The 23,167-nt window shown below is 38.2% G+C and overlaps 1 protein-coding gene across 1 annotated transcript in view; it reads left to right on the top strand.

The window, feature by feature from the left end:
• Nucleotides 1–23,167, top strand: part of ANO3 (anoctamin 3) — a gene marked incomplete at both ends in the record, with an annotated part of 394,349 nt that overhangs the window by 109,461 nt on the left and 261,721 nt on the right. Inside the window, 2 exon segments of the mRNA XM_082629094.1 lie at nucleotides 3,583–3,638; nucleotides 3,640–3,658. Of these exon segments, the coding sequence (XP_082485220.1) occupies nucleotides 3,583–3,638; nucleotides 3,640–3,658 (75 nt within the window).

The following is a 23,167-nucleotide window of genomic DNA, read 5'->3' as shown; positions in this document are numbered from 1 at the left end:
ATATGCATACACATGGTGGACAACCTCCCAAATTAACATTTAAGATATAGAATTCTCCCAAGATAGAGCTGAAAATACCATAGTGTTTTTGTTTTTTGTCTGTTTTTGTTTTCAAATACTCCACTTGTGGCCCTTTATTTCCTCATTGATTCCCTTTCTATCTTCTGCCAACCAGATGTGAGTATTGGCTAGGAATCTGTCTCGGCCTCCTGTACTTTTTTCTTCCTATTTTTTCTTCCAAGAGCTTTCTCCTTATATAGGTTCAGTTCTCACCTTTATGTGTGTACCATCTCAATCTATGTCTCCTGCTCCTACCCCTCTCTTAGGTCATGAACACATGTACTGAATTGTCTCACATTCAACCCAAAGATAGTGTGTCTGAAGCTGAACCTGTCATACTGAACCTGCCTGACCTTCTTCCATGCATCCTAATGTTGACATTGGAAAACTTGGGTCTCCTGAGCTTGAAATATTAGCATGAACTATGATACCCTTCTATTTCCTTTACCTACTCTCCAGCCATTGTGATTTTATGATGTTTCTTTTGTAATGTTACTTATGTGTTTTACTTTCTACTGCTACAACTTGATTGGAGCTTCAGCCTACCTTTAAAGATTCACAGATGATCTATAAGGATCTATACCATGACTTTTCCATAATCTTCTACACACAATTTCCAGAGTAATCTTCCTAAAACTTACTTTTAATAATTAGGGCCTCTTCCTCAGTGTCCTTCAGATGTAGTTAATGATTCAGTGAAAAAGACAAGATGTTTCAGTTTTGTTTACCATCACATGATTGAATTGGACCACATGTTTCTCAGATTCCTTATAATTATGGCATTTTCTGCATTTGTTGGGCTGGAGTTGTGTAAACATGCTTCTCCAACCCCATCTTCTTCTCCTTATCTCTCAGGAACTCTTTGTCTATTCTGCTTCCACACTTCTCTCATTATTTCTCACACTTGAATTAACTTTAAAATATCCTTGGTCTATCCAAATCCTTTATACTTTTGAAGGTCAACTTAAATCTTATTACCTGAAGATATTCAGTTCAAAATTATTACCATTCTGAAAAAAAATCTGGTCTTTGCTCAAAATCATTTTAGATGTTTTATCATATTGATAACACAATTGGAAAATCTAAATACTCTTTTCCAAAGACATGTAAGTGCTAGGTAAGAAAGAATAATGAAGAAACCTGGGTTTAAGTCTTAGCTCTTTGACTTCCAATCTGCATGTCTCCTAACAAGCCCCTTACGCAACACATACTGTCTCACTTTGCTCATTTCTGAAATAAGTAGGGTTGGATTAGATAGTCCCAAGTCTCTTTCAGTTTATAATTCATAAACCAATATTTAAAGACATTTCATATAACATAGTATAAACTATACTATTTTACATCAAACTCTACTATTATGAAACAGACTCTATTTTATTACATGTTTATCTGGTGATCATTAAACTTCTCAAGCCCAGGCCCTTATAAAAATATTCAAGCTTCAGAATCAAAATGATAGATAAATTACAGGGTAGCTGTTTTATTTTTATTACTGTATAAAACCAGTTTTATTCAGTTGAGCTATTAAAATGTGGGGTTACTTACTCAACAGGTTCTGATACTAATTCCAATGTGGGTTATGGGAGAAGTTTCCCACACCAGCAAACAATTCTTGGGACACCACCTGGATATCCCACAATTCAACTCAATTCTGACACTGTCTTTCCAGAAATATCATCAGATTCCACAGGTTACAAACTCCATCCTACAAGACTGCCCCCCACCCCCGTACTTTGCATGCTTGTCACAAGCCCAAGTTGTTACCTGTGCTTCTGACTGGCTACAAATTGGAGGTTTCAAGGACCGCCCCCCGCCTTGGTCTTCAGATGCCAGTCACCAGCCCAGGCTGTTACCTGTACTTCTGACCAACTGGCTATATATTAGAGGTTCCCATGAGTCCCTCCTTCCTTGGGTTTGATCAGTTTTTTAGAGAGGCTCACAGAATTCTGAAAAACATTTTACTTACTAGATTACTGGTTTATTGTAAAAGGTTATAACTCAGGAATAGCCAGATGGAAGAGATGCATAGGGCAAGGTATGTGGGAAGGGATGCAGAGCTTCCACGCCCTCTCCAGGTGTGCCAGTCTCACCAAATCTCCATGTGTTCACCAACCCAGAAACTCTCAGAACCCTGTCCTTTTAGGTGTTTATGGAGGCTTCATTACACAGCTGTGTTTGATTAAATCATTGGCCATTGGTGATTGAATTCAATCTCCAGCCAGTTTTCCTTCCCAGATGTCAGGATATCAGGGGGTGGGACTGCAGTTCCAACCTTCTAATCACATGGTTGACTGTCTTAGAAACTAAGCCCGCATTCACAGGTGCTTTCCATAAGTCACCTAATTAACGAAACAAAAAATACCTTTAGACCTCCCACACTTAGGAAATCCCAAGGATTTTAGGAACTCTAGGCCAGAAATGGGGATGAATACCAAATATGTATTTCTTATTATAAGTCACAACATCACACATACTAATTGAATAAGCTAGGGAACTTTTATTGGAAAAAAAAGCTTGCTAAGTACAAGTCACTGTGACAAACATCGATGGATTGGGAATGGGGACGAAGATACAGAAATGAATTCAAAGGTTTGGTATCTACATTCAAGGAACCAGTTGTATAATGGGGGAGGCATACAGATAAAGAAATTACTGTAATTATAAGCATAAGAAGCTGTTAATTGTTACCACTTATTGAATACTTACTGTGAACTAGGACCTATGCCAGAGACTAACATACAAATGCTAATTAACATGCACAAACTATTTTTTACAACAAGATTCCGAGATTATTATTCCTATTTTGCAAAAGAAAAAAATGAGATCAGAAATCTTAATCTCTCCAAAGTCATATAACTAGAGTGATGAGAATGTACTATCCATTACATCTTATTAGGTATCTTTTGAGGCTTGGAAATATTTCTGTAGAAAGGCTTATTCAAAAGGAATAATTATTTCTAAATGGAGGTGTCACTTAGAAAATTGCCTTTGAAAGTAGCCTCAGAGTTGAGTCTTATAAGAAGAGTAGATTTTCCATTGACTTGGTGGGTAGACAAGTCATTTTAGGCACAGAGAACAGATTGAATAAAATCCCAGAGGCAAAGAAGTAGAAGTCATATTCAGGGAATTTTGGTGATTAAGCATATATAATAAGAAGAGCAGGGAGTGAGCAAAGAAAATGATGCAGCTTTTGAGGTTGGGTGGGCAGGATATTAGAAGGGTGTGTTACTTACCCAGGGCAAGTTAATTGGAAAAAATAGCCATTCTAAGTTCTTTCAAAGATGACAGCTCAATCAGCTTGCATAACAGGGAATAGAATCTACCCACCTGCTTAGTTTCTAATGCAATTTACTGAAAGCTGTGTCTTCCTACACACTTCTTCATAACTAATTTGACCTATACCAGATAGTAGTTTTACAGCAGCTGCAGTCAACATGAAAAGCTCTTTTTTTCATGATAACTTTCTACTCTCTTTCTGGTCTATTGAGTTTCTAAGCAAGTTTTTTCTTGTTCTTTGTTCCCTCTTGCAAAAGTTTTGCTCTTCTCATCGTGGGCTTGAAAATAGTGTGTGGGTTGCCAAAAGGCAAATACAATGAAGGTGAGTTTTGAGGTTGGTTTCAGGTGCTCCCACTAACTTTTTTCTTCAATATAATGGAGGAGCAACTGCAGAGTCTTTGTGGGGTGTGAAAATTTAACACAAATTTCCAGGATCACATTCATATTATTAATTATTATGTATTTTATTTAGTTTTATCCAGTAAAGCCAATCTACTGACACCAGGTTTTGGTGAAGGAAAGTGCAGCATTTATTGCAGGTGCCATGCAAGGCCTATGGGCAGCTAATGTTCAAAAGACCCAAACTCCCTGATGGGTTTCAAGGAAGGGTTTTTAAAGGCATGGTGAGTGAGAAAGTCTCAGGGTACATGATCAGCACGTGCACAATTCTCTGATTGGTTGACGGTGAGGTAACAGGGTGGTGCCATGGGGGGTTAGCATCATCAATCCTCAGGCTCCAGCCAGTCTGGGAGCTATGTGCTCATGGTCATTTTGCAGTTAACTTCTTCCATCTGGTGGGGGTTTTAGTATCTGTGAAACAGCTCAGGAATGTGCATCAGATGCTATTATCTATGTCCTTCAGGGAGGAACTAAAGATTCTGTGACTCTGCTGTATGGCTGATCCATTGTTTAAATTGATACCAGTTCTCTTGGCCCAATTGCTATTTCTTTGTTACTACATGTTCACATTTTTCTAATCATTAATTTTTGAGCCATTTTGTGACTCAGGGAGGCCTAGGAGACTAAAGTTTTTCTACAAACAAGAAGTGGGCAAAGGACATGGAGGGGTCTGTTCTGGGAAGGCCCCTTAGGATCCTGCTCAGTTACATATCCTTCTAGTGAAATAGCATTTACTTATAAGTGTCTAATACAAGAGCTTACATATAAAAAACCTTTGTACCACTTGTTTTTAAGAAACGAACTTACATTATAAAATAACTTGGTAATCTAAGTATTAGTAAATTAATCAGCAAAAAAACACTGTGTAAACAATGCAGTATATACTTAGTTATATCTTTTAATGTGAGACATTTAATGTAGATTTCACATGGTGAGGGTTTAATTTATATATATGAATACACACACATATCTACATATATAAGACAGCAAACTGCCCTAAAAACCTTTAACTGTTAAAAGTTAACAATATAGCAACACATAATAAATGAAATCAGATAAATGCAAAATATACTTAACGATCAGCTCCTTTTTAATCATAAAGAGAAAGACCAAGCTATTGGTTAACCAGTTGCTTGGTTATTGGTTAATTAAGTTAACCAATTAAATTACCAGGGTTAGATGGAGAATAGATCACTCAGAAGGTAGATAGTTCAAACAAGAAAACATAAAACAGAGAGACAAACATGGGCAATACTTTTTAGAGAACTTTGCTTAGAAGAATTTATTCTGGCCTAAGAGATCCCCTTACCCCAAAAACAAATTGAGATGTGTACATTGAGATATCATAGCTTAGTGCTATTAACCTTTCAAGTTATATAACTCACTTGCCTTGATTCTAGGCTTGACAGAAATCTTTGGACTAGAATTTATTTTCCAGTGTGTGTGGTGTGAATGTGTGTGTTTTGGGAAATGCATGTGCTGGATATATGATATGACTGCCAGTCCTCAAAGCAGTACTGTTTCCTATGACATAAGATTAATTTTATTAGTATCATATTGGTATTATTTTATTCCAGGTTTACTGATAGATCATTGACATATGTGTAGGATGTGATGATTTAACACACGTGTATATTGTAAAATGATTATCAAAATGAGGTTAATTGATACCTCTATTTCCTCACAAAATTATTGTATGTGTGTGTGTATGTGTTGATAAATTTTAAGATCTATTCTCTTAACAACTTTCAAGTATATAATACAGTATTGATGATTATAGTCACCATGCTATACATTAGATCCCCAGAACTTATTCATCTTATTGTTAGAAGTTTGTAGACTTTGACCAACATCTCCCCATTTCCTCCTCCCCTATACCCTAGTAATCACCATTCTACTCCATGTTTCTAGGAATTTGGCTTTTTTATATTCCACATATAAGTGAGAACATACAGTATTTGTCTTTCTCTGTCTGACTCATTTCACTTAGAATAATGCGCTCAAGATCCATTCATGGTGTCGCAAAAGGCAGGATTTCCTTGTATTTATGGTTGAATATATATACACAATGGAATATATCACATATCCCATCTTCTGTATCCAATCATCCATTGGTGGACACTTAGGTTATTTCCATGTCTTGGCTATCATGAATAATGCTGCAGTGAACATAAGGGTGCAGATATCTCTTTGATATCTTAGTTTTATTTCTGTTGAATATATACCTAGAAGTGGAATTGCTGGATCATATGGTAGTTCTATTTTTAATTTTTTGAGGAACCTCTATACTGTTTCCATAGTGGCTTTGCCAATTTACATTTCCACCAACAATACACACGGTTTCCTAGTCTCCACAGCCTCATCAATACTTGTTATTTCTTGTCTTTTTGATAATAGCCATTCTGACGTGTGTGAGGTGATATCTCATTGTGGGGGTTTTTTGTTTTGTTTTGTTTTGTTTTTGCAGAACGCGGGCCTCTCACTGTTGTGGCCTCTCCCGTTGCGGAGCACAGGCTCAGCGGCCATGGTTCATGGGCCCAGCCACTCCACGGCATGAGGGATCTTCCCGGGCCAGGGCACGAACCCATGTCCTCTGCATTGGCAGGCAGACTCTCAACCACTGCACCACCAAGGAAGCCCTCATTGTGGTTTTTATTTGCATTACCCTGATGATTAGTGATGTCAAGCATCTTTTTGTGTACTTCTTGGCCATTTGTATGACTTCTTTGGAAAAATGTATTCAAGTCTTTTATCCATTTTTTTTTTTTTTGCTATTGAGTTATGAGTTCCTTATATATTTCGAACATTAACTTCTTATCACATAGGTGATTTGCAACTATTTTCTCCCATTCATAGGCTGCCATTTTATCTTGCTAATTGTTTTTCTGTGCAGATGCTGTTTAGTTTGATGTAGTCCCACTTGTATATTTTTGCTTTTATTGCTTTCATTTTTTGCAATTCTCATCATATTCAAAAAACTGTTTTCAAGACCAGTATTAAGGAGCTTTTTCCTTATGTTTCCTTCTAATAGTTTTACGCTTACAGGTTTTACATTTAAGTCTTTAATACATTTTGAGTTAATCTTTTGAATAGTATAAAATAAGAGTTCAGTTTCACTCTTCTGCATGTGGTTAGCCAGTTTGCCCAGCATCATATTTGTGTTATTAATATATCCTATGAACTTTGTTACCCTGACTCCACCTTTAAAAAGTTTCTGCTTCTTTCTGTCAAAGTCACATTTCTGAGACCGCAACTAAAAATCAGTCTCTCACCATTGTAAGTAAAAGCCACCTGAGGATGTCCCTTGGCAACAGTAGACTAGCTTTTCTGTGGTATAAAGTTTGCTGTTGTCTTCTTTCTTTGCTGTTTAATATCACTCATTATTTTGCCTCTATTTTTTATATTAAGTAGCATATAGAAGAAATTATCAGAAATTTCTACATACCCACAGAAAGGAAATTAGCAAGAAGAAATAGTGAATCAATGAAAACTCACATGAATAAAAACAGGCTCTTATATAACATTAATGGCAATAAGAATGTTAGCAGGAACTGGTATTTATTGAGTTAGTCTATGTACCAAGTATTATGTAAGCCCTTTGTGTGGGATCATTGATTCCTCCCAGCAACTCTATGAGACCAAGACTACTATCGATTACAGATTAGGTAAATGAAGATTGGACATGTGAAGTAACATGTTTGTGGTCTAGCTACTTCTGCCCTCATAGGGGCCTGAACCAAGACATGAAACCAGGTCTGTCTTTTGAAGAGCTCTTGAACATTCAGATAGTAGTGTGATACTAAAAATCAGTAACATACAAAATTTCCACCAACTGTGGAAATCAGAATTAGATGTATTGTTGGGAAGGCGAGTTGTTAGTTTGTCTTCAGACATATCCAAGAGAAATAATTCTTACATGATAAATCATCAAAATCCTGTGTGTAGATGAATAAATTATGGAAGAGGATAAGGATAGCTTACTAGGTAACTCTAAGTTGATTTTTTTAATTCCACAATTCCACAGATGTTTTTATTTTTACCAAAAGTGAATAATTTCACTTTTCACATTTAGATTCACCTGTGGTATTTATCTCGGAGAGGCAGCAGCAGTGAGTGGTGGCTTGAAGCAAGATCTTAGTTCCCTGCCCAGGAATTGAACCTAGGTAGCCTGGATGAAAACCAGGAATCCTAGCTACTAGACCAGCAAAGGCTAGAGGCTAGAAGCGAATTTTCCTTGGCTCTTGCCTCTGTTTGAAAGCAAGAATGTTTCAAGGAGGCAAAAACTGTAAAAACAGGTGCAAAGTTTATTATTAGAGGCACAGCACAACAAGTGGGAGAGCACACAGAGAAACAGTTTATTTAAGACAGAAGGAAGGCAGAGATACACACCTGGAGAGAAAGGGTGTGGGTGTCCTCCCAAATGAGGAGGAGTGCAGTAAAGAGGCAGTTAAATCATTTATATAGGGCAGTTCATCAGGGTCTTTGTTTACCTTTGGCCAATTATCTGGTTTCTTTTTCCACACCTGACCTGCCCTAGGACCCTGCCCAAAGTGCATGCGCAACTTTTTTCCAAGATGGATTTCAGCCCAGAGGCCTAAGGGACGGCCTTAGCATCACATATTATGGGGTGGTGCCCCCTCCTTTTGACCCCCAAGGAGCCTTTCTGCGCATGTGCAGTGTTTCCCTTGTCCCAAGGATGGGAAATATATGACCTCTTGATCTTTTACTCAAACAAGGTTTATCCCCTTTCTGTTCCTGCCGTGACTGTTATCTTAAGGTGTCCACAGGAAAAAAAGTCCAGCTATTTACACTGTTACTGTTGTTATTTACATCTCGAAGTGCAAACAGGAGGCTGGCTATAAATACCTAGTCTAGAGCCCACCTGCCTCCTTCCTCAGGAAATGTAAACAGGAGGCTAGTTGTAAATGCATAGCCTGGAGCCCATCTGTCTCCTGCCTTAGTATTAAACGGCATGTCCTTTCTATCCTACTCTACGAAAGTTTCAGGTAGGGTTTTTATATCAAAGAATTTCCATTTATAATGAAGAAATTGACATCCAGGGGCTAACCTGTCTCCTTGTTAGCAAGGCTTAGGCTTCCAAGGCTTTCCTGCTCCAGGGCTACGTGGCCCCAAACCAGACCTGTCAGGAAAGAGGGCCTCTTGTCTCCTCTCTGATGCCCAATGGAAACAATCCGCTGTACATTATACCTATTTTTGTATATTTCTTAGTGTCAAGTCAGAGTATTTACTAGTTTGTTTACTCCTGGGGGTGAGGGGCGAGTTTTGTTGTATTTGGCTTTTTATGTGTTGTTTTGTTTTGAATTACTTTAATGAGATACGATTTACATATAAAAACTCTACCTAATGTTAACAATGTGATGAATTTGGAGATAAGTATACACCTATGAAACCATCTCTGCAATCAATGCCATAAACATATCCATCACCTCCAAAATTACTCTTCTGCCCTATTCATTCTTTCATCCATTCATTCATTCTTCCATGGTAAGTAGAATGTTGGTTACTAGGAGTTGGGGGAAGGGGAACATGCAAAATTGTTGGTCAAAGGTTACCAAACTTCAGTTATGCAAGATGATTAAGTTGTGAAGATCGACGGTATAATGTTATAGCTGTGTTATATACCTAAAATTTGCTAACAAGGTAGATAGATTTTATGTTGCATTTGTTTCAATGCCTTGTCCCTACTCCACTGCACTTATTTTTCTTCACAGCATTTATCTGATATACTATATTTTTTGTTGTTTTTATATTATTACTTTTCTTCTTCCATTAGATTGTACCCTACATGAGAGAAGGAAGTTTTGCTTTGTTTAGTTTTTTGTTTTGATCACTATCCTCAGTGCCTAGAACAGTGCCTGATAAATGGTAGGTTCTCAAAAACATTGCTGATGAAATGAACTACACAGTAATGTGTCTTTAATATGTAGAACTGACAGAAGTTTATGCAGTACTCTATTAATTTTCCTGGGGTGAACTGTAGCATCAGTTTGAGCTCCTCAGATAGCAGTCTCTGCTCTATGTGTCCTTCTGAAGATAGTCATTAGCCAAGTCCATGACTAGTGTGTACACATCACTAGTGTGAGGCAGAGCACTAATTGCCTCCCACACTAAGGCTTTATTGGTCTTCCAGTCTTAATTAAAGCCAGATTAGTAGCTATGGGGAAATTCCTATGATTCTTCTGGGATGTTGGTCCAGATTTCCCCCTTAATATATTCAAAGTTTTTCTCTTCTTTTAACACAGTTATTATTCTCCTGGACATGGTAGATGCTTAAATATCAAAGGAATATACTTCTCTTCCATTTTCTTAGGAAAATCTGTTTTAAAATAATTCCAAATCCTTGAGGGAGAATGTAATTTAATTTTCACTGTTACAAACCAGAGGTTGTTGTTCCTACTTACGATTTGTTCCTAAACGACAGCCTAGAAAAGCCCAATCTTTGCACCTAGCCATTCTATCCTCTGAATAAGAAGAGGAAGCTAGAAGATCTGTACAAAAGTATGTGCAATGGAGTGATCTTCTTTTATTAGGACATGTGCTCACTCATTTATCACAGCAGTGTAGTGGTTCTTTTTGCAACAGACATTGAGCTAGGTGAGAAAGCACATGAAGAGAGACTGAAAAGAACATTAGATTCAAAATTAGAAGAACCAAGATTGAGTCAGAATGGGGCATATAATAGCAGTGTGACTTTGGCAACTCAAATTTCTTTGAGTTTCATATTTTTTATTAAGAAAATGAAGGTGTTAATACGTATTTTACAAACTTGGATTTTCTGAGCACTGGAAGAATTACTGAATACATTAAAACAAAAACTTTTGTTTTTATATGAAATTACATATTATCATAAAAAGTTTCATAATATAATAAGAAGAGGGTATATAAGAAAGAGAGAGAAAGGGAGAATGACTGCCAGGGTTCTTTTCTCAACATAAAAAATTCAGCATGAGAAAAATATATAAATGTTTGAAGTAAAAAGCAACTACATGGCATTGAAGTCAACTACATGGGCTTTAGAGTCAGATTATCTGTGTTTAAATCTAGGTTATGCATTGCTCTCACTGCATGATTTTGAGTATTTACTTAATCCCTTTGTTTTTCAATTTCCTCATTTATAAATTTGAGATAATAGTATTGGTCTCATATGGCTAGTGTGAGGATTGGGATAAGCGTTTAGCATACCAAGCTCCCGTGTTGTTATTTTACGTATTAATGTTATGAATATTGTAAGTGGGGCAGCACACAAAATTCCTGTTGCCAAAAGTGGATTTTCAGGAGTGCCATGCAGAGATGTGAGGTGGTCCCTTAGTATGATAAAGGAGAATGGCAAGTTGGCCATCTTTCTCTTCTCTCTTTTTGTCTTTCTTTGTCTTCTGTATATTCATGTTTCTACTTTCCAAAGCTTAGGTTGTCCAGGGCCCTTGCTGCAAACCCATCTGGTGCTCAGAGATCTTGGCTCTTCCCTTTTTGGGAGTACAGTGTGCAAGGAACAAGGAGTACAGAGAGTAAATCAAATAAGTGACAAACTGACCCAAGTCATATTAATTATGACCTACTGAATTTTTTCTTCATTTTCAACAAGAGGTGGTCAGTGAATAAAATGAGTGAAGAAGCAAGAAATACAGACTCTATCTGGGTATTCTAATGACCTCCCAAACCAAAAAGCATGCTCTATAAATATAGACCATCATCATCATCATCATCATCATCATCATCAAGCCATATAACATTTTATAATTATTACAGTTTAAAATCACATTTACTGATTACTAGGTTTGATCCCAACAGTTTTATAGTTAAATAAATATTATTGTTTTTATTTACGTGTAATCTTTGTGTCCTTTTTATAAATTCTAGACAGGTCTGTAAGTATGTTATTAAAAAAAACAGCTGTAGATGATCACACTCACCTATGGTATTCAGATGAATGGTGAGCAATGTGATCTATCAGTCCACAAACATTTCATAATTATATGATTTCCTACCTCCTTATATGTTATTTCCTATCTCAGTCCGTAAAGATCCACTTCAGTTGGGTAGAGTCCACTCTTTTTTTCTAGTCTCTATCCTTTTTCCCTTTTAAAATCTCCTTAGTTTTTCTAAGCCTCTGTTCTCCTTCTTGTTTCCAGCACCGCTCTGAAAATCTTTGCTGCAAGCTGCTTGAAGGGGGTTGACACGAAGCTCAAAAAAACATCTAAAATATTTCAGGGTCTTGGCAGGACCTGTGGGTGAATTAGGCAGGCAGTTTATAATATTACAAAGGGAATGATGAATGAAACTAAATCTCAACTTCAGGAGAAGTGTGATGACTTGGAGGGAGAATGAGAGAGGAGGCACTGACAGTTCAGTTCCACTTGACCCTTGACAAGTGATAGTGAAGTTTCAGTTTTAACACATCTCCAATTTTTCAAGAGAAGTTGCAAATGAGGGTATTTATCTAAATATCTCAATTTAGAATATTGGCAATACTTTCAAATCCTTAAAAAAATACTGTGTAAGTCTAATAAAATGACCCCAAGAACAGATTTGTTCTTTGTCTATCAACCTGAAACCTCTGCTTTATACCCTTCAGAAGTTTGTGAGGGGACAATGTAAAGAAAATGTAGCCCTGTTAATATCGACTTCCCTTCATCAAGCAGCTGATGAGTTATGCCAGTCTGTCACTTTATTCTGTTTGACTAAAGACCTCTCCTCTTTACTAGGGGCGGGGTTGAGAACAAAAAGGGTGAGTAGAGAATAAAATTATCTCCTGCTGCTCACGAATGAGGTGTCTGGGGCTCAAATATTTGCTCTAGATGGGGTCACCATAGGTTCTAGTTTGCCAGGGACAGTCCCTGTTTATACCTGCTGTCCCACCCAGTGTAATAATTAATAGTTCCCCTTTCATACCCAGAAGTATGCAATTAGGTAAATAAATTATGTGGTGACATTAGTGCTGGTTAACACACGTGTCATAGCTATTGACAGACCAAAATCACTTGAATGCAGAGAGACAAGTAAATATTTGCTGGGTACTATATGAGATCAAACTGTTACAGTGTCTAGACTCAAAGCCAGGTTAGCTGACTCTAAAATCAGAACTCTTTCCATAATCCAGGCTGTGTTAAAGTTTTACATTAAGCTTTAGAGACCTATTTTACAGATACTAGAACTAAGGCTAAGAGAAAATGTACTCAGGCACATCTCTTAGGAAGTAACAGAGCACAGAAATCTAACTAAGATCTTTTGAGGTCAAGGCTGCATACTTTCCTAACTGTCTCCCTATTTAGAAACCCAAGACTAATCATTATACTATACATGACAATCACTACACTAAATGTACAATTTGGTGATGCATCTGTTAAGGGAAATAGACTCATAGAATAAGACTAATAATTGGGGAGGCAAGACTGACTGGCATAAAAGAATCAGAGAACAACTCATGATTCTATATAATTAAGTGCTGAATTATTTAGCAAGGATAAAGAAGTTCAGAAGAGACTCTGTGTGGGCTGGTATATTCAGGGAAGAGGTGGCATATCAACTACGCCTTGGAGAACTTGGGTGATGAACAGCGGGTGGAGAACATTCCCACAAGAGAAAACAAAGAGTATTTTTGGTTGTTTTTGTGAGGCAGATCAAGGAATATATTCTGACCCCAAACTGAGAATGTGTGCTGGTGAATCAAGAGAAATCTGGTGGATAAATTAAGTTGGGCCAGATTATAAGATTTTTTTAATGTTTAATTTTGTTTTAGCCATACATACACATAACTTTACATAAATGCATAAATGTGTATTCAAATGTATAGTTATACACACGCTTTAGAATGTATAGTCATTTTTCTTTTTTCCCTTTTTTGGCTTCCTTCTCTCCCTTTCTTCTTCTATCCAGCTGTGTTAATCCACCCACACCCATGTTAACAAACTAGTATGTAGCTTTGTATATACTTTAACCCTGTTCAAATAATCAGATAGACTTCATGGTAGGATAAATCATAATTTACCATATTGCTGCGTCTGAGTTTTGTTTCCAGTGTTTTTTCTACCAAGATCAATGATGCAATAAAGACCCTGACATACAGGTCATTATTTATGGCTGCTATGTTTGTATGGGATAGACTTCGAGGAGGTGGATTATTGGTTAAAATAGGCTCTCATATATCACAGTTCCAAAGCAATGTATGAAAGAATGCTTTCCCCAACATCCCCTATAAAAATAGGTATCATGGCTCCTTTCCGTTGTTACTAATGTGAAGGGCTTAAAAATACACCTAGTTATTTTAACTCATATTTCCCTGACTGCCAGAGAAAATAGTTTTCCCACTTTATTTATGATGTTTTTAGATTATGATCTGCGAATGTGGTCTGTAAATACTCTACATTTTTCTTTTATTTTTTTCTGTTGTGTCTTTTTTTTCTTCCCTCCCTCTCTCTCTCTTTCTCTCTCTTTTAAATTTATCAATCAGGGTTTAATCAGGGAAGCAGAATGAGAAATATTTTAAGTATTATAGAATAGGTATTTATTTTAGAAATTGGAATTTACCTAACTATAAGAGATTTTGATAAAAATGGTCCAAAAAGGGATGTTGGAGGATCGGATAAAAGCTGCTAATCAGCCCTTCTGTATCACTCTTATGGCAGACAATTAGGCAATTTGGAATGGGACCGTGATGGAGCACTGGTGGAGCAGCCCATGGAAAAGCTATTGCCTCTGCACCTGCTGGTGGCATGGCTTCTCTACAGGAAAAAAAAAGCTGGCTACGGTGCCAGGAAGAACAGGGGTTAGCTAGAACCTGTGTGCACCTCAGTGTCATTCTCTCATTGCTTGTAAACACAATGACCTTCAGAGTTCAGTGGCTGCTGCTTCACTTCAGCTTTCCTAGCCATGCACAAATTTCTCTCTTGATTAGCTTTAAGCTGGATCCACACAGGGAAGGCAATTTCGGAAAACATAGTTGTAGCTTAGTGAGGTTGACAAAAAAAGGTGATGTGACAGTTTGTTCCGAAATACAAAGATAATGCATGTTCTTACAAAATTCTGTTAAATGAAATGTTCATTGATTGTAGTAAGTCATCTAGATGGCTCTTTGTTTACTTCGGTCTACTATATTGTTTAAATTTTTAGAGCAGTATCCAGCCTCTTCCATTACAATTGCAAATTTATTAATTTCTCGATTTTCTAATAGTTTTCATTTTGTATTAAAAGCTATACAATCTAAATGGGAAAATAACTTAAAAAAGAAGAGATACATGTATATGTATAACTGGACCACTTTGCTGTACACCTGAAACTACCACAATATTGTTAATCAACTATATTCCAATATAAAATAAAAAGTTAAAATAAACAGATGAATATTAAAAAACAAAAAGTATATATATTAAAGAAACCAAAAAAAGCTGTACAGGTTGGTACAAAAAATACATGACTTATGTTTTATTTATAAATTATACCTTTATCTTTACATAATATGCCTCTGACACTTTAGTCATTGTAATGTGAAATTCCGTCTTAACTGATATGAATATGCTAGATTTGCTTACTTTTTTATTAGCATTTACCTGGAATCACTTTGACCATCTCTTTATTACTTTGCCTTAAATATTTTTATTTCTTAGAAAGTGCATATCTTGCCTTTAATCCAATACACCTTTCTTTTTCTTTTTTTCTTAACATCTTTATTGGAGTATAATTGCTTTAAAATGTTGTGTTAGTTTCTGCTGTATAAAGTGAATCAGCTATATGTATACGTATATCACCATATCCCCTCCCTCTTGTGTCTCCCTCCTCCCCTCCCTATCCCACCCCTCTGGGTGGTCAAAAAGCACTGAGCTGATCTTCCTGTGCTATGCAGCTGCTTCCCACTAGCTATCTATTTTACATTTGGTAGTGTATATATGTCCATGCCACTCTCTCACTTTGTCCCAGCTTACCCTTCCCCCTCCCTGTGTCTTCAAGTCCATTCTCTACATCTGCATCTTTATTCCTGTCCTGCCCCTAGGTTCTTCAGAATCATTTTTTTTTTAGATTCCATATATGTGTGTTAGCATATGATATTTGTTTATCTCTTTCTGACTTACTTCACTCTGTATGACAGACTCTAGGTCCATTCAGCTCACTACAAATAACTCAATTTCATTTCTTTTTATGGCTGAGTAATATTCCATTGTATATATGTACCACATCTTCTTTATCTATTCATCTGTCAGTGGACACTTAGGTTGCTTCCATGTCCTGGCTATCGTAAATGGTGCTACAATGAACATTGTGGTACATGTCTCTTTTTGAATTATGGTTTTCTCAGGGTATATGCCCAGTAGTGGTATTGCTGGGTCATATGGTAGTTCTATTTTTGGTTTTTTGGGTAACCTCCATACTGTTCTCCATAGTGGCTTTATCCATTTACATTCCCACCAACAGTGCAAGAAGGTTCTCTTTTCTCCACACCCTCTCCAGCATTTATTGTTTCTAGATATTTTGATGATGGCCATTCTGACTGGTGTGAGATGATATCTCATTGTAGTTTTTTTTTTTTTTTTTTTTTTATATTGTACAATGCAGTTTTTTTTTTTTTTTTTTTTTGCTTTATAACAAATATAATCAGTTATACATATACATATGTTTCCATATCCCCTCCCTTTTGCGTCTCCCTCCCACCCTCCCTATCCCACCCCTCCAGGCGGTCACAAAGTACCGAGCTGATCTCCCTGTGCTATGCGGCTGCTTCCCACTAGCTATCTACCTCACGTTTGGTAGTGTATATATGTCCATGCCGCTCTTTCACTTTGTCACAGCTTACCCTTCCCCCTCCCCATATCCTCAAGTCCATTCTCTAGTAGGTCTGTGTCTTTATTCCTGTCTTACCCCTATGTTCTTCATGACATTTTTTTTTTCTTAAATTCCATATATATGTGTTAGCATACAGTATTTGTCTTTCTCTTTCTGACTTACTTCACTCTATATGACAGACTCTAGGTCTATCCACCTCATTACAAATAGCTCAATTTCATTTCTTTTTATGGCTGAGTAATATTCCATTGTATATATGTGCCACATCTTCTTTATCCATTCATCCGATGATGGACACTTAGGTTGTTTCCATCTCCGGGCTATTGTAAATAGGGCTGCTATGAACATTTTGGTACATGTCTCTTTTTGAATTATGGTTTTCTCAGGGTATATGCCCAGTAGTGGGATTGCTGGGTCATATGGTAGGTCTATTTGTAGTTTTTTAAGGAACCTCCATACCGTTCTCCATAGCGGCTGTACCAATTCACATTCCCACCAGCAGTGCAAGAGTGTTCCCTTTTTTCCACACCCTCTCCAGCATTTATTGTTTCTAGATTTTTTGATGATGGCCATTCTGACTGGTGTGAGATGATATCTCATTGTAGTTTTGATTTGCATTTCTCTAATGAGTAAAGATGTTGAGCATCCTTTCATGTGTTTGTTGGCAGTCTGTATATCTTCTGTGGAGAAATGTCTATTTAGGTCTTCTGCCCATTTTTGGATTGGGTTGTTTGTTTTTTTGTTATTGAGCTGCATGAGCTGCTTATAAATTTTGGAGATTAATCCTTTGTCAGTTGCTTCATTTGCAAATATTTTCTCCCATTCTGAGGGTTGTCTTTTGGTCTTGTTTATGGTTTCCTTTGCTGTGCAAAAGCTTTTAAGTTTCATTAGGTCCCATGTGTTTATTTTTGTCTTTATTTCCATTTCTCTAGGAGGTGGGTCAAAAAGGATCTTGCTGTGATTTATGTCATAGAGTGTTCTGCCTATGTTTTCCTCTAAGAGTTTGATAGTGTCTGGCCTTACATTTAGGTCTTTAATCCATTTTGAGCTTATTTTTGTGTATGGTGTTAGGGAATGATCTAATCTCATACTTTTACATGTCCCTATCCAGTTTTCCCAGCACCACTTATTGAAGAGACTGTCCTTTCTCCACTGTACATTCCTGCCTCCTTTGTCAAAGATAAGGTGACCATATGTCCGTGGGTTTAACTCTGGGCTTTCTATCCTGTTCCATTGATCTATCTTTCTGTTTTTGTGCCAGTACCATACTGTCTTGATTACTGTAGCTTTGTAGTATAGTCTGAAGTCAGGGAGCCTGATTCCTCCAGCTCCATTTTTCGTTCTCAAGATTGCTTTGGCTCTTCGGGGTCTTTTGTGTTTCCATACAAATTGTGAAATTTTTTGTTCTAGTTCTGTGAAAAATGCCAGTGGTAGTTTGATAGGGATTGCATTGAACCTGTAGATTGCTTTGGGTAGTAGAGTCATTTTCACAATGTTGATTCTTCCAATCCAAGAACATGGTATATCTCTCCATCTATTTGTATCATCTTTAATTTCTTTCATCAGTGTCTTATAATTTTCTGCATACAGGTCTTTTGTCTCCTTAGGTAGGTTTATTCCTAGATATTTTATTCTTTTTGTTGCAATGGTAAATGGGAGTGTTTCCTTGATTTCACTTTCAGATTTTTCATCATCAGTATATAGGAATGCCAGAGATTTCTGTGCATTAATTTTGTATCCTGCAACTTGACCAAATTCATTGATTAACTCTAGTAGTTTTCTGGTAGCATCTTTAGGATTCTCTATGTATAGTATCATGTCATCTGCAAACAGTGACAGCTTTACTTCTTCTTTTCCAATTTGGATTCCTTTTATTTCCTTTTCTTCTCTGATTGCTGTGGCTAAAACTTCCAAAACTAGGTTGAATAAGAGTGGTGAAAGTGGGCAACCTTGTCTAGTTCCTGATCTTAGTGGAAATGGTTTCAGTTTTTCACCATTGAGGACGATGCTGGCTGTGGGTTTGTCATATATGGCCTTTATTATGTTGAGGAAAGTTCCCTCTATGCCTACTTTCTGCAGGGTTTTTATCATAAATGGGTGTTGAATTTTGTCGAAAGCTTTCTCTGCATCTATTGAGATGATCATATGGTTTTTCTCCTTCAGTTTGTTAATATGGTGTATCACGTTGATTGATTTGCATATATTGAAGAATCCTTGCATTCCTGGAATAAACCCCACTTGATCATGGTGTATGATCCTTTTAATGTGCTGTTGGATTCTGTTTGCTAGTATTTTGTTGAGGATTTTTGCATCTATGTTCATCAGTGATATTGGCCTGTAGTTTTCTTTCTTTGTGACATCCTTGCCTGGTTTTGGTATCAAGGTGATGGTGGCCTCGTAGAATGAGTTTGGGAGTGTTCCTCCCTCTGCTATATTTTGGAAGAGTTTCAGAAGGATAGGTGTTAGCTCTTCTCTAAATGCTTGATAGAATTCGCCTGTGAAGCCATCTGGTCCTGGGCTTTTGTTTGTTGGAAGATTTTTTATCACAGTTTCAATTTCAGTGCTTGTGATTGGTCTGTTCATATTTTCTATTTCTTCCTGATTCAGTCTTGGCAGGTTGTGCATTTCTAAGAATTTGTCCATTTCTTCCAGGTTGTCCATTTTATTGGCATAGAGTTGCTTATAGTAATCTCTCATGATCTTTTGTATTTCTGTAGTGTCAGTTGTTACTTCTCCTTTTTCATTTCTAATTCTATTGATTTGAGTCTTCTCCCTTTTTTTCTTGATGAGTCTGGCTAATGGTTTATCAATTTTGTTTATCTTCTCAAAGAACCAGCTTTTAGTTTTATTGATCTTTGCTATCGTTTCCTTCATTTCTTTTTCATTTATTTCTGATCTGATTTTTATGATTTCTTTCCTTCTGCTAACTTTGGGATGTTTTTGTTCTTCTTTCTCTAATTGCTTTAGGTGCAAGGTTAGGTTGTTTATTCGAGATGTTTCCTGTTTCTTAAGGTGGGATTGTATTGCTATAAACTTCCCTCTTAGAACTGCTTTTGCTGCATCCCATAGGTTTTGGGTCGTCGTGTCTCCATTGTCATTTGTTTCTAGGTATTTTTTAATTTCCTCTTTGATTTCTTCAGTGATCACTTCGTTATTGAGTAGTGTATTGTTTAGCCTCCATGTGTTTGTATTTTTTACAGCTCTTTTCCTGTAATTGATATCTAGTCTCATAGCATTGTGGTCGGAAAAGATACTTGATACAATTTCAATTTTCTTAAATTTACCAAGGCTTGATTTGTGACCCAAGATATGATCTATCCTGGAGAATGTTCCATGAGCACTTGAGAAAAATGTGTATTCTGTTGTTTTTGGATGGAATGTCCTATAAATATCAATTAAGTCCATCTTGTTTAATGCATCATTTAAAGCTTGTGTTTCCTTATTTATTTTCATTTTGGATGATCTGTCCATTGGTGAAAGTGGGGTGTTAAAGTCCCCTACTATGAGTGTGTTACTGTCGATTTCTCCTTTTATGGCTGTTAGTATTTGCCTTATGTATTGAGGTGCTCCTATGTTGGGTGCATAAATATTTACAATTGTTATATCTTCTTCTTGGATCGATCCCTTGATCATTATGTAGTGTCCTTCTTTGTCTCTTCTAGTAGTCCTTATTTTAAAGTCTATTTTGTCTGATATGAGAATTGCTACTCCAGCTTTCTTTTGGTTTCCATTTGCATGGAATATCTTTTTCTATCCCCTTACTTTCAGTCTGTATGTGTCTCTAGGTCTGAAGTGGGTCTCTTGTAGACAGCATATAGATGGGTCTTGTTTTTGTATCCATTCAGCCACTCTGTGTCTTTTGGTGGGAGCATTTAGTCCATTTACATTTAAGGTAATTATCGATATGTATGTTCCTATTCCCATTTTCTTAATTGTTTTGGGTTCATTATTGTAGGTCTTTTACTTCTGTTGTGTTTCTTGCCTAGATAAGTTCCTTTAGCATTTGTTGTAAAGCTGGTTTGGTGGTGCTGAACTCTCTCAGCTTTTGCTTGTCTGTAAACGTTTTAATTTCTCCATCAAATCTGAATGAGATCCTTGCTGGGTAGAGTAATCTTGGTTGCAGGTTTTTCTCCTTCATCACTTTAAGTATGTCCTGCCACTCCCTTCTGGCTTGTAGAGTTTCTGCTGAGAGATCAGCTGTTATTCTGATGGGGATTCCCTTGTGTGTTATTTGTTGTTTTTGCCTTGCTGCTTTTAATATGATTTCTTTGTGTTTAATTTTTGACAGTTTGATTAATATGTGTCTTGGCGTATTTCTCCTTGGATTTATTCTGTATGGGACTCTCTGTGCCTCCTGGACTTGATTAACTATTTCCTTTCCCATATTAGGGAAGTTTTCAACTATAATCTCTTCAAATATTTTCTCAGTCCCTTTCTTTTTCTCTTCTTCTTCTGGAACCCCTATAATTCGAATGTTGGTGCGTTTAATGTTGTCCCAGAGGTCTCTGAGACTGTCCTCTGTTCTTTTCATTCTTTTTTCTTTATTTTGCTCTGCATCAGTTATTTCCACTATTTTATCTTCCACCTCACTTATCCGTTCTTCTGCCTCAGTTATTCTGCTATTGATCCCATCTAGAGTATTTTTTATTTCATGTATTGTGTTTTTAATCGATGCTTGATTCATCTTTAGTTCTTCTAGGTCCTTGTTAACTGTTTCTTGCATTTTGTCTATTCTATTTCCAAGATTTTGGATCTGGGAAATAGAATCTTGGATCATCTTTACCATCATTATTCTGCATTCTTTTTCAGGTAGACTGCCTATTACCTCTTCATTTGTTAGGTCTGGTGGGTTTTTATCTTGCTCCTTCTCCTGCTGTGTGTTTTTCTGTCTTCTCATTTTGCTTATGTTACTGTGTTTGGGGTCTCCTTTTTGCAGGCTGCAGGTTCGTAGTTCCTGTTGTTTTTGGTGTCTGTCCCCAGTGGCTAAGGTTGGTTTAGTGGGTTGTGTAGGCTTCCTAGTGGAGGGGACTAGTGCCTGTGTTCTGGTGGATGAGGCTGGATCTTGTCTTTCTGGTGGGCAGGTCCACGTCTGGTGGTGTGTTTTGGGGTGTCTGTGGACTTTTTATGATTTTAGGCCACCTCTCTGCTAATGGGTGGCGTTGTGTTCCTGTCTTGCTAGTTGTTTGGCTTAGGGTGTCCAGCACTGTAGCCTGCTGGTCGTTGAGTGAAGCTGGGTGCTGGTGTTGAGATGGAGATCTCTGGAAGATTTTCGCCGTTTGATATTATGTGGAGCTGGGAGGTCTCTTGTGGACCAGTGTCCTGAAGTTGGCTCTCCCACCTCAGAGGCACAGCACTGACTCCGGGCTCCTCAATTTGGGATGATGTGTTGTCTATTCATGTATTCCACAGATGCAGGGTACATCAAGTTGATTGTGGAGCTTTAATCCGCTGCTTCTGAGGCTGCTGGGAGAGGTTTCCCTTTCTCTTCTTTGTTCTCACAGCTCCTAGGTCTCAGCTTTGGATTTGGCCCCGCCTCTGCGTGTAGGTCGCCGGAGGGCGTCTGTTCTTCGCTCAGATAGGACAGGGTTAAAGGAGCAGCCTCTTCGGGGACTCTGGCTCACTCAGGCCGGGAGGGAGGGAGGGGCAGGGAGTGCGGGGCGAGCCTGCAGCGGCAGAGGTCGGCGTGACGTTGCACCAGCCCGAGGCGCGCCGTGCGTTCTCCCAGGGAAGCCGCCCCTGGATCCCGGGACCCCGGCAGTGGCGGGCTGCACAGGCTCCCGGAAGGGCGGTGTGGGCAGTGACCTGCGCTCGCACACAGGCTTCTTGGCGGCGGCAGCAGCAGCCCCAGCGTCCCACGCCTGTCACTGGGCTCCGCGCTTTCAGTCGCGACTCGCGCCCGTCCGTGGAGCCCCTTTAAGCAGCGCTCTTAATCCCCTCTCCTCGCGCACCAGGAAACCAAGAGGGAAGAAAAAGTCTCTTGCCTCTTCGGCAGCTCCAGAGTTTTCCCGGACTCCCTCCCGGCTAGCTGTGGCACATTAGCCCCCTTCAGGCTGAGTTCTCGCCACCAGCCCCAGTCCTCTCCCTGCGCTCTGACCGAAGCCCGAGCCTCAGCTTCCAGCGCTGCGTGCCCCGGCGGGCGAGCAGACAAGCCTCTCGGGCTGGTGAGTGCTGCTCGGCACCGATCCTCTGTGTGCGGATCTCTCCGCTTTGCCCTACCCAGGTATGTGGGGAGTTTCTTGCCTTTTGGGAGGTCTGGGGTCTTCTGCCAGCGTTCAGTAGGTGTTCTGTAGGAGTTGTTCCACGTGTAGCTGTATTTCTGGTGTATCCGTGGGGAGGAAGGTGATCTCCGCGTCTTACTCTTCCGCCATCTTACCCGGAAGTCCTCCTCATTGTAGTTTTGATTTGCATTTCTCTAATGATTAGTTGATGTTGAGCATCCTTTCATGTGTTTGTTGGCAATCTGTATATCTTCTTTGGAGAAATGTCTATTTAGATCTTCTGCCCATTTTTGGATTGGGTTGTTTTTTTTTTTTTTTTTTTGATATTGAGCTGCATGAGCTGCTTGTATATTTTGGAGATTAATCCTTTGTCAGTTGCTTCATTTGCAAATATTTTCTCCCATTCTGAGGGTTGTCTTTTC

Source organism: Mesoplodon mirus, assembly GCF_964341445.2.
Source record: "Mesoplodon mirus genome assembly, chromosome: 7".
Taxonomy (NCBI): Eukaryota; Metazoa; Chordata; class Mammalia; order Artiodactyla; family Ziphiidae; genus Mesoplodon; species Mesoplodon mirus.
Note: the sequence above shows the minus strand (reverse complement) of the source record. Positions and strands in the feature narration are given on the sequence as shown.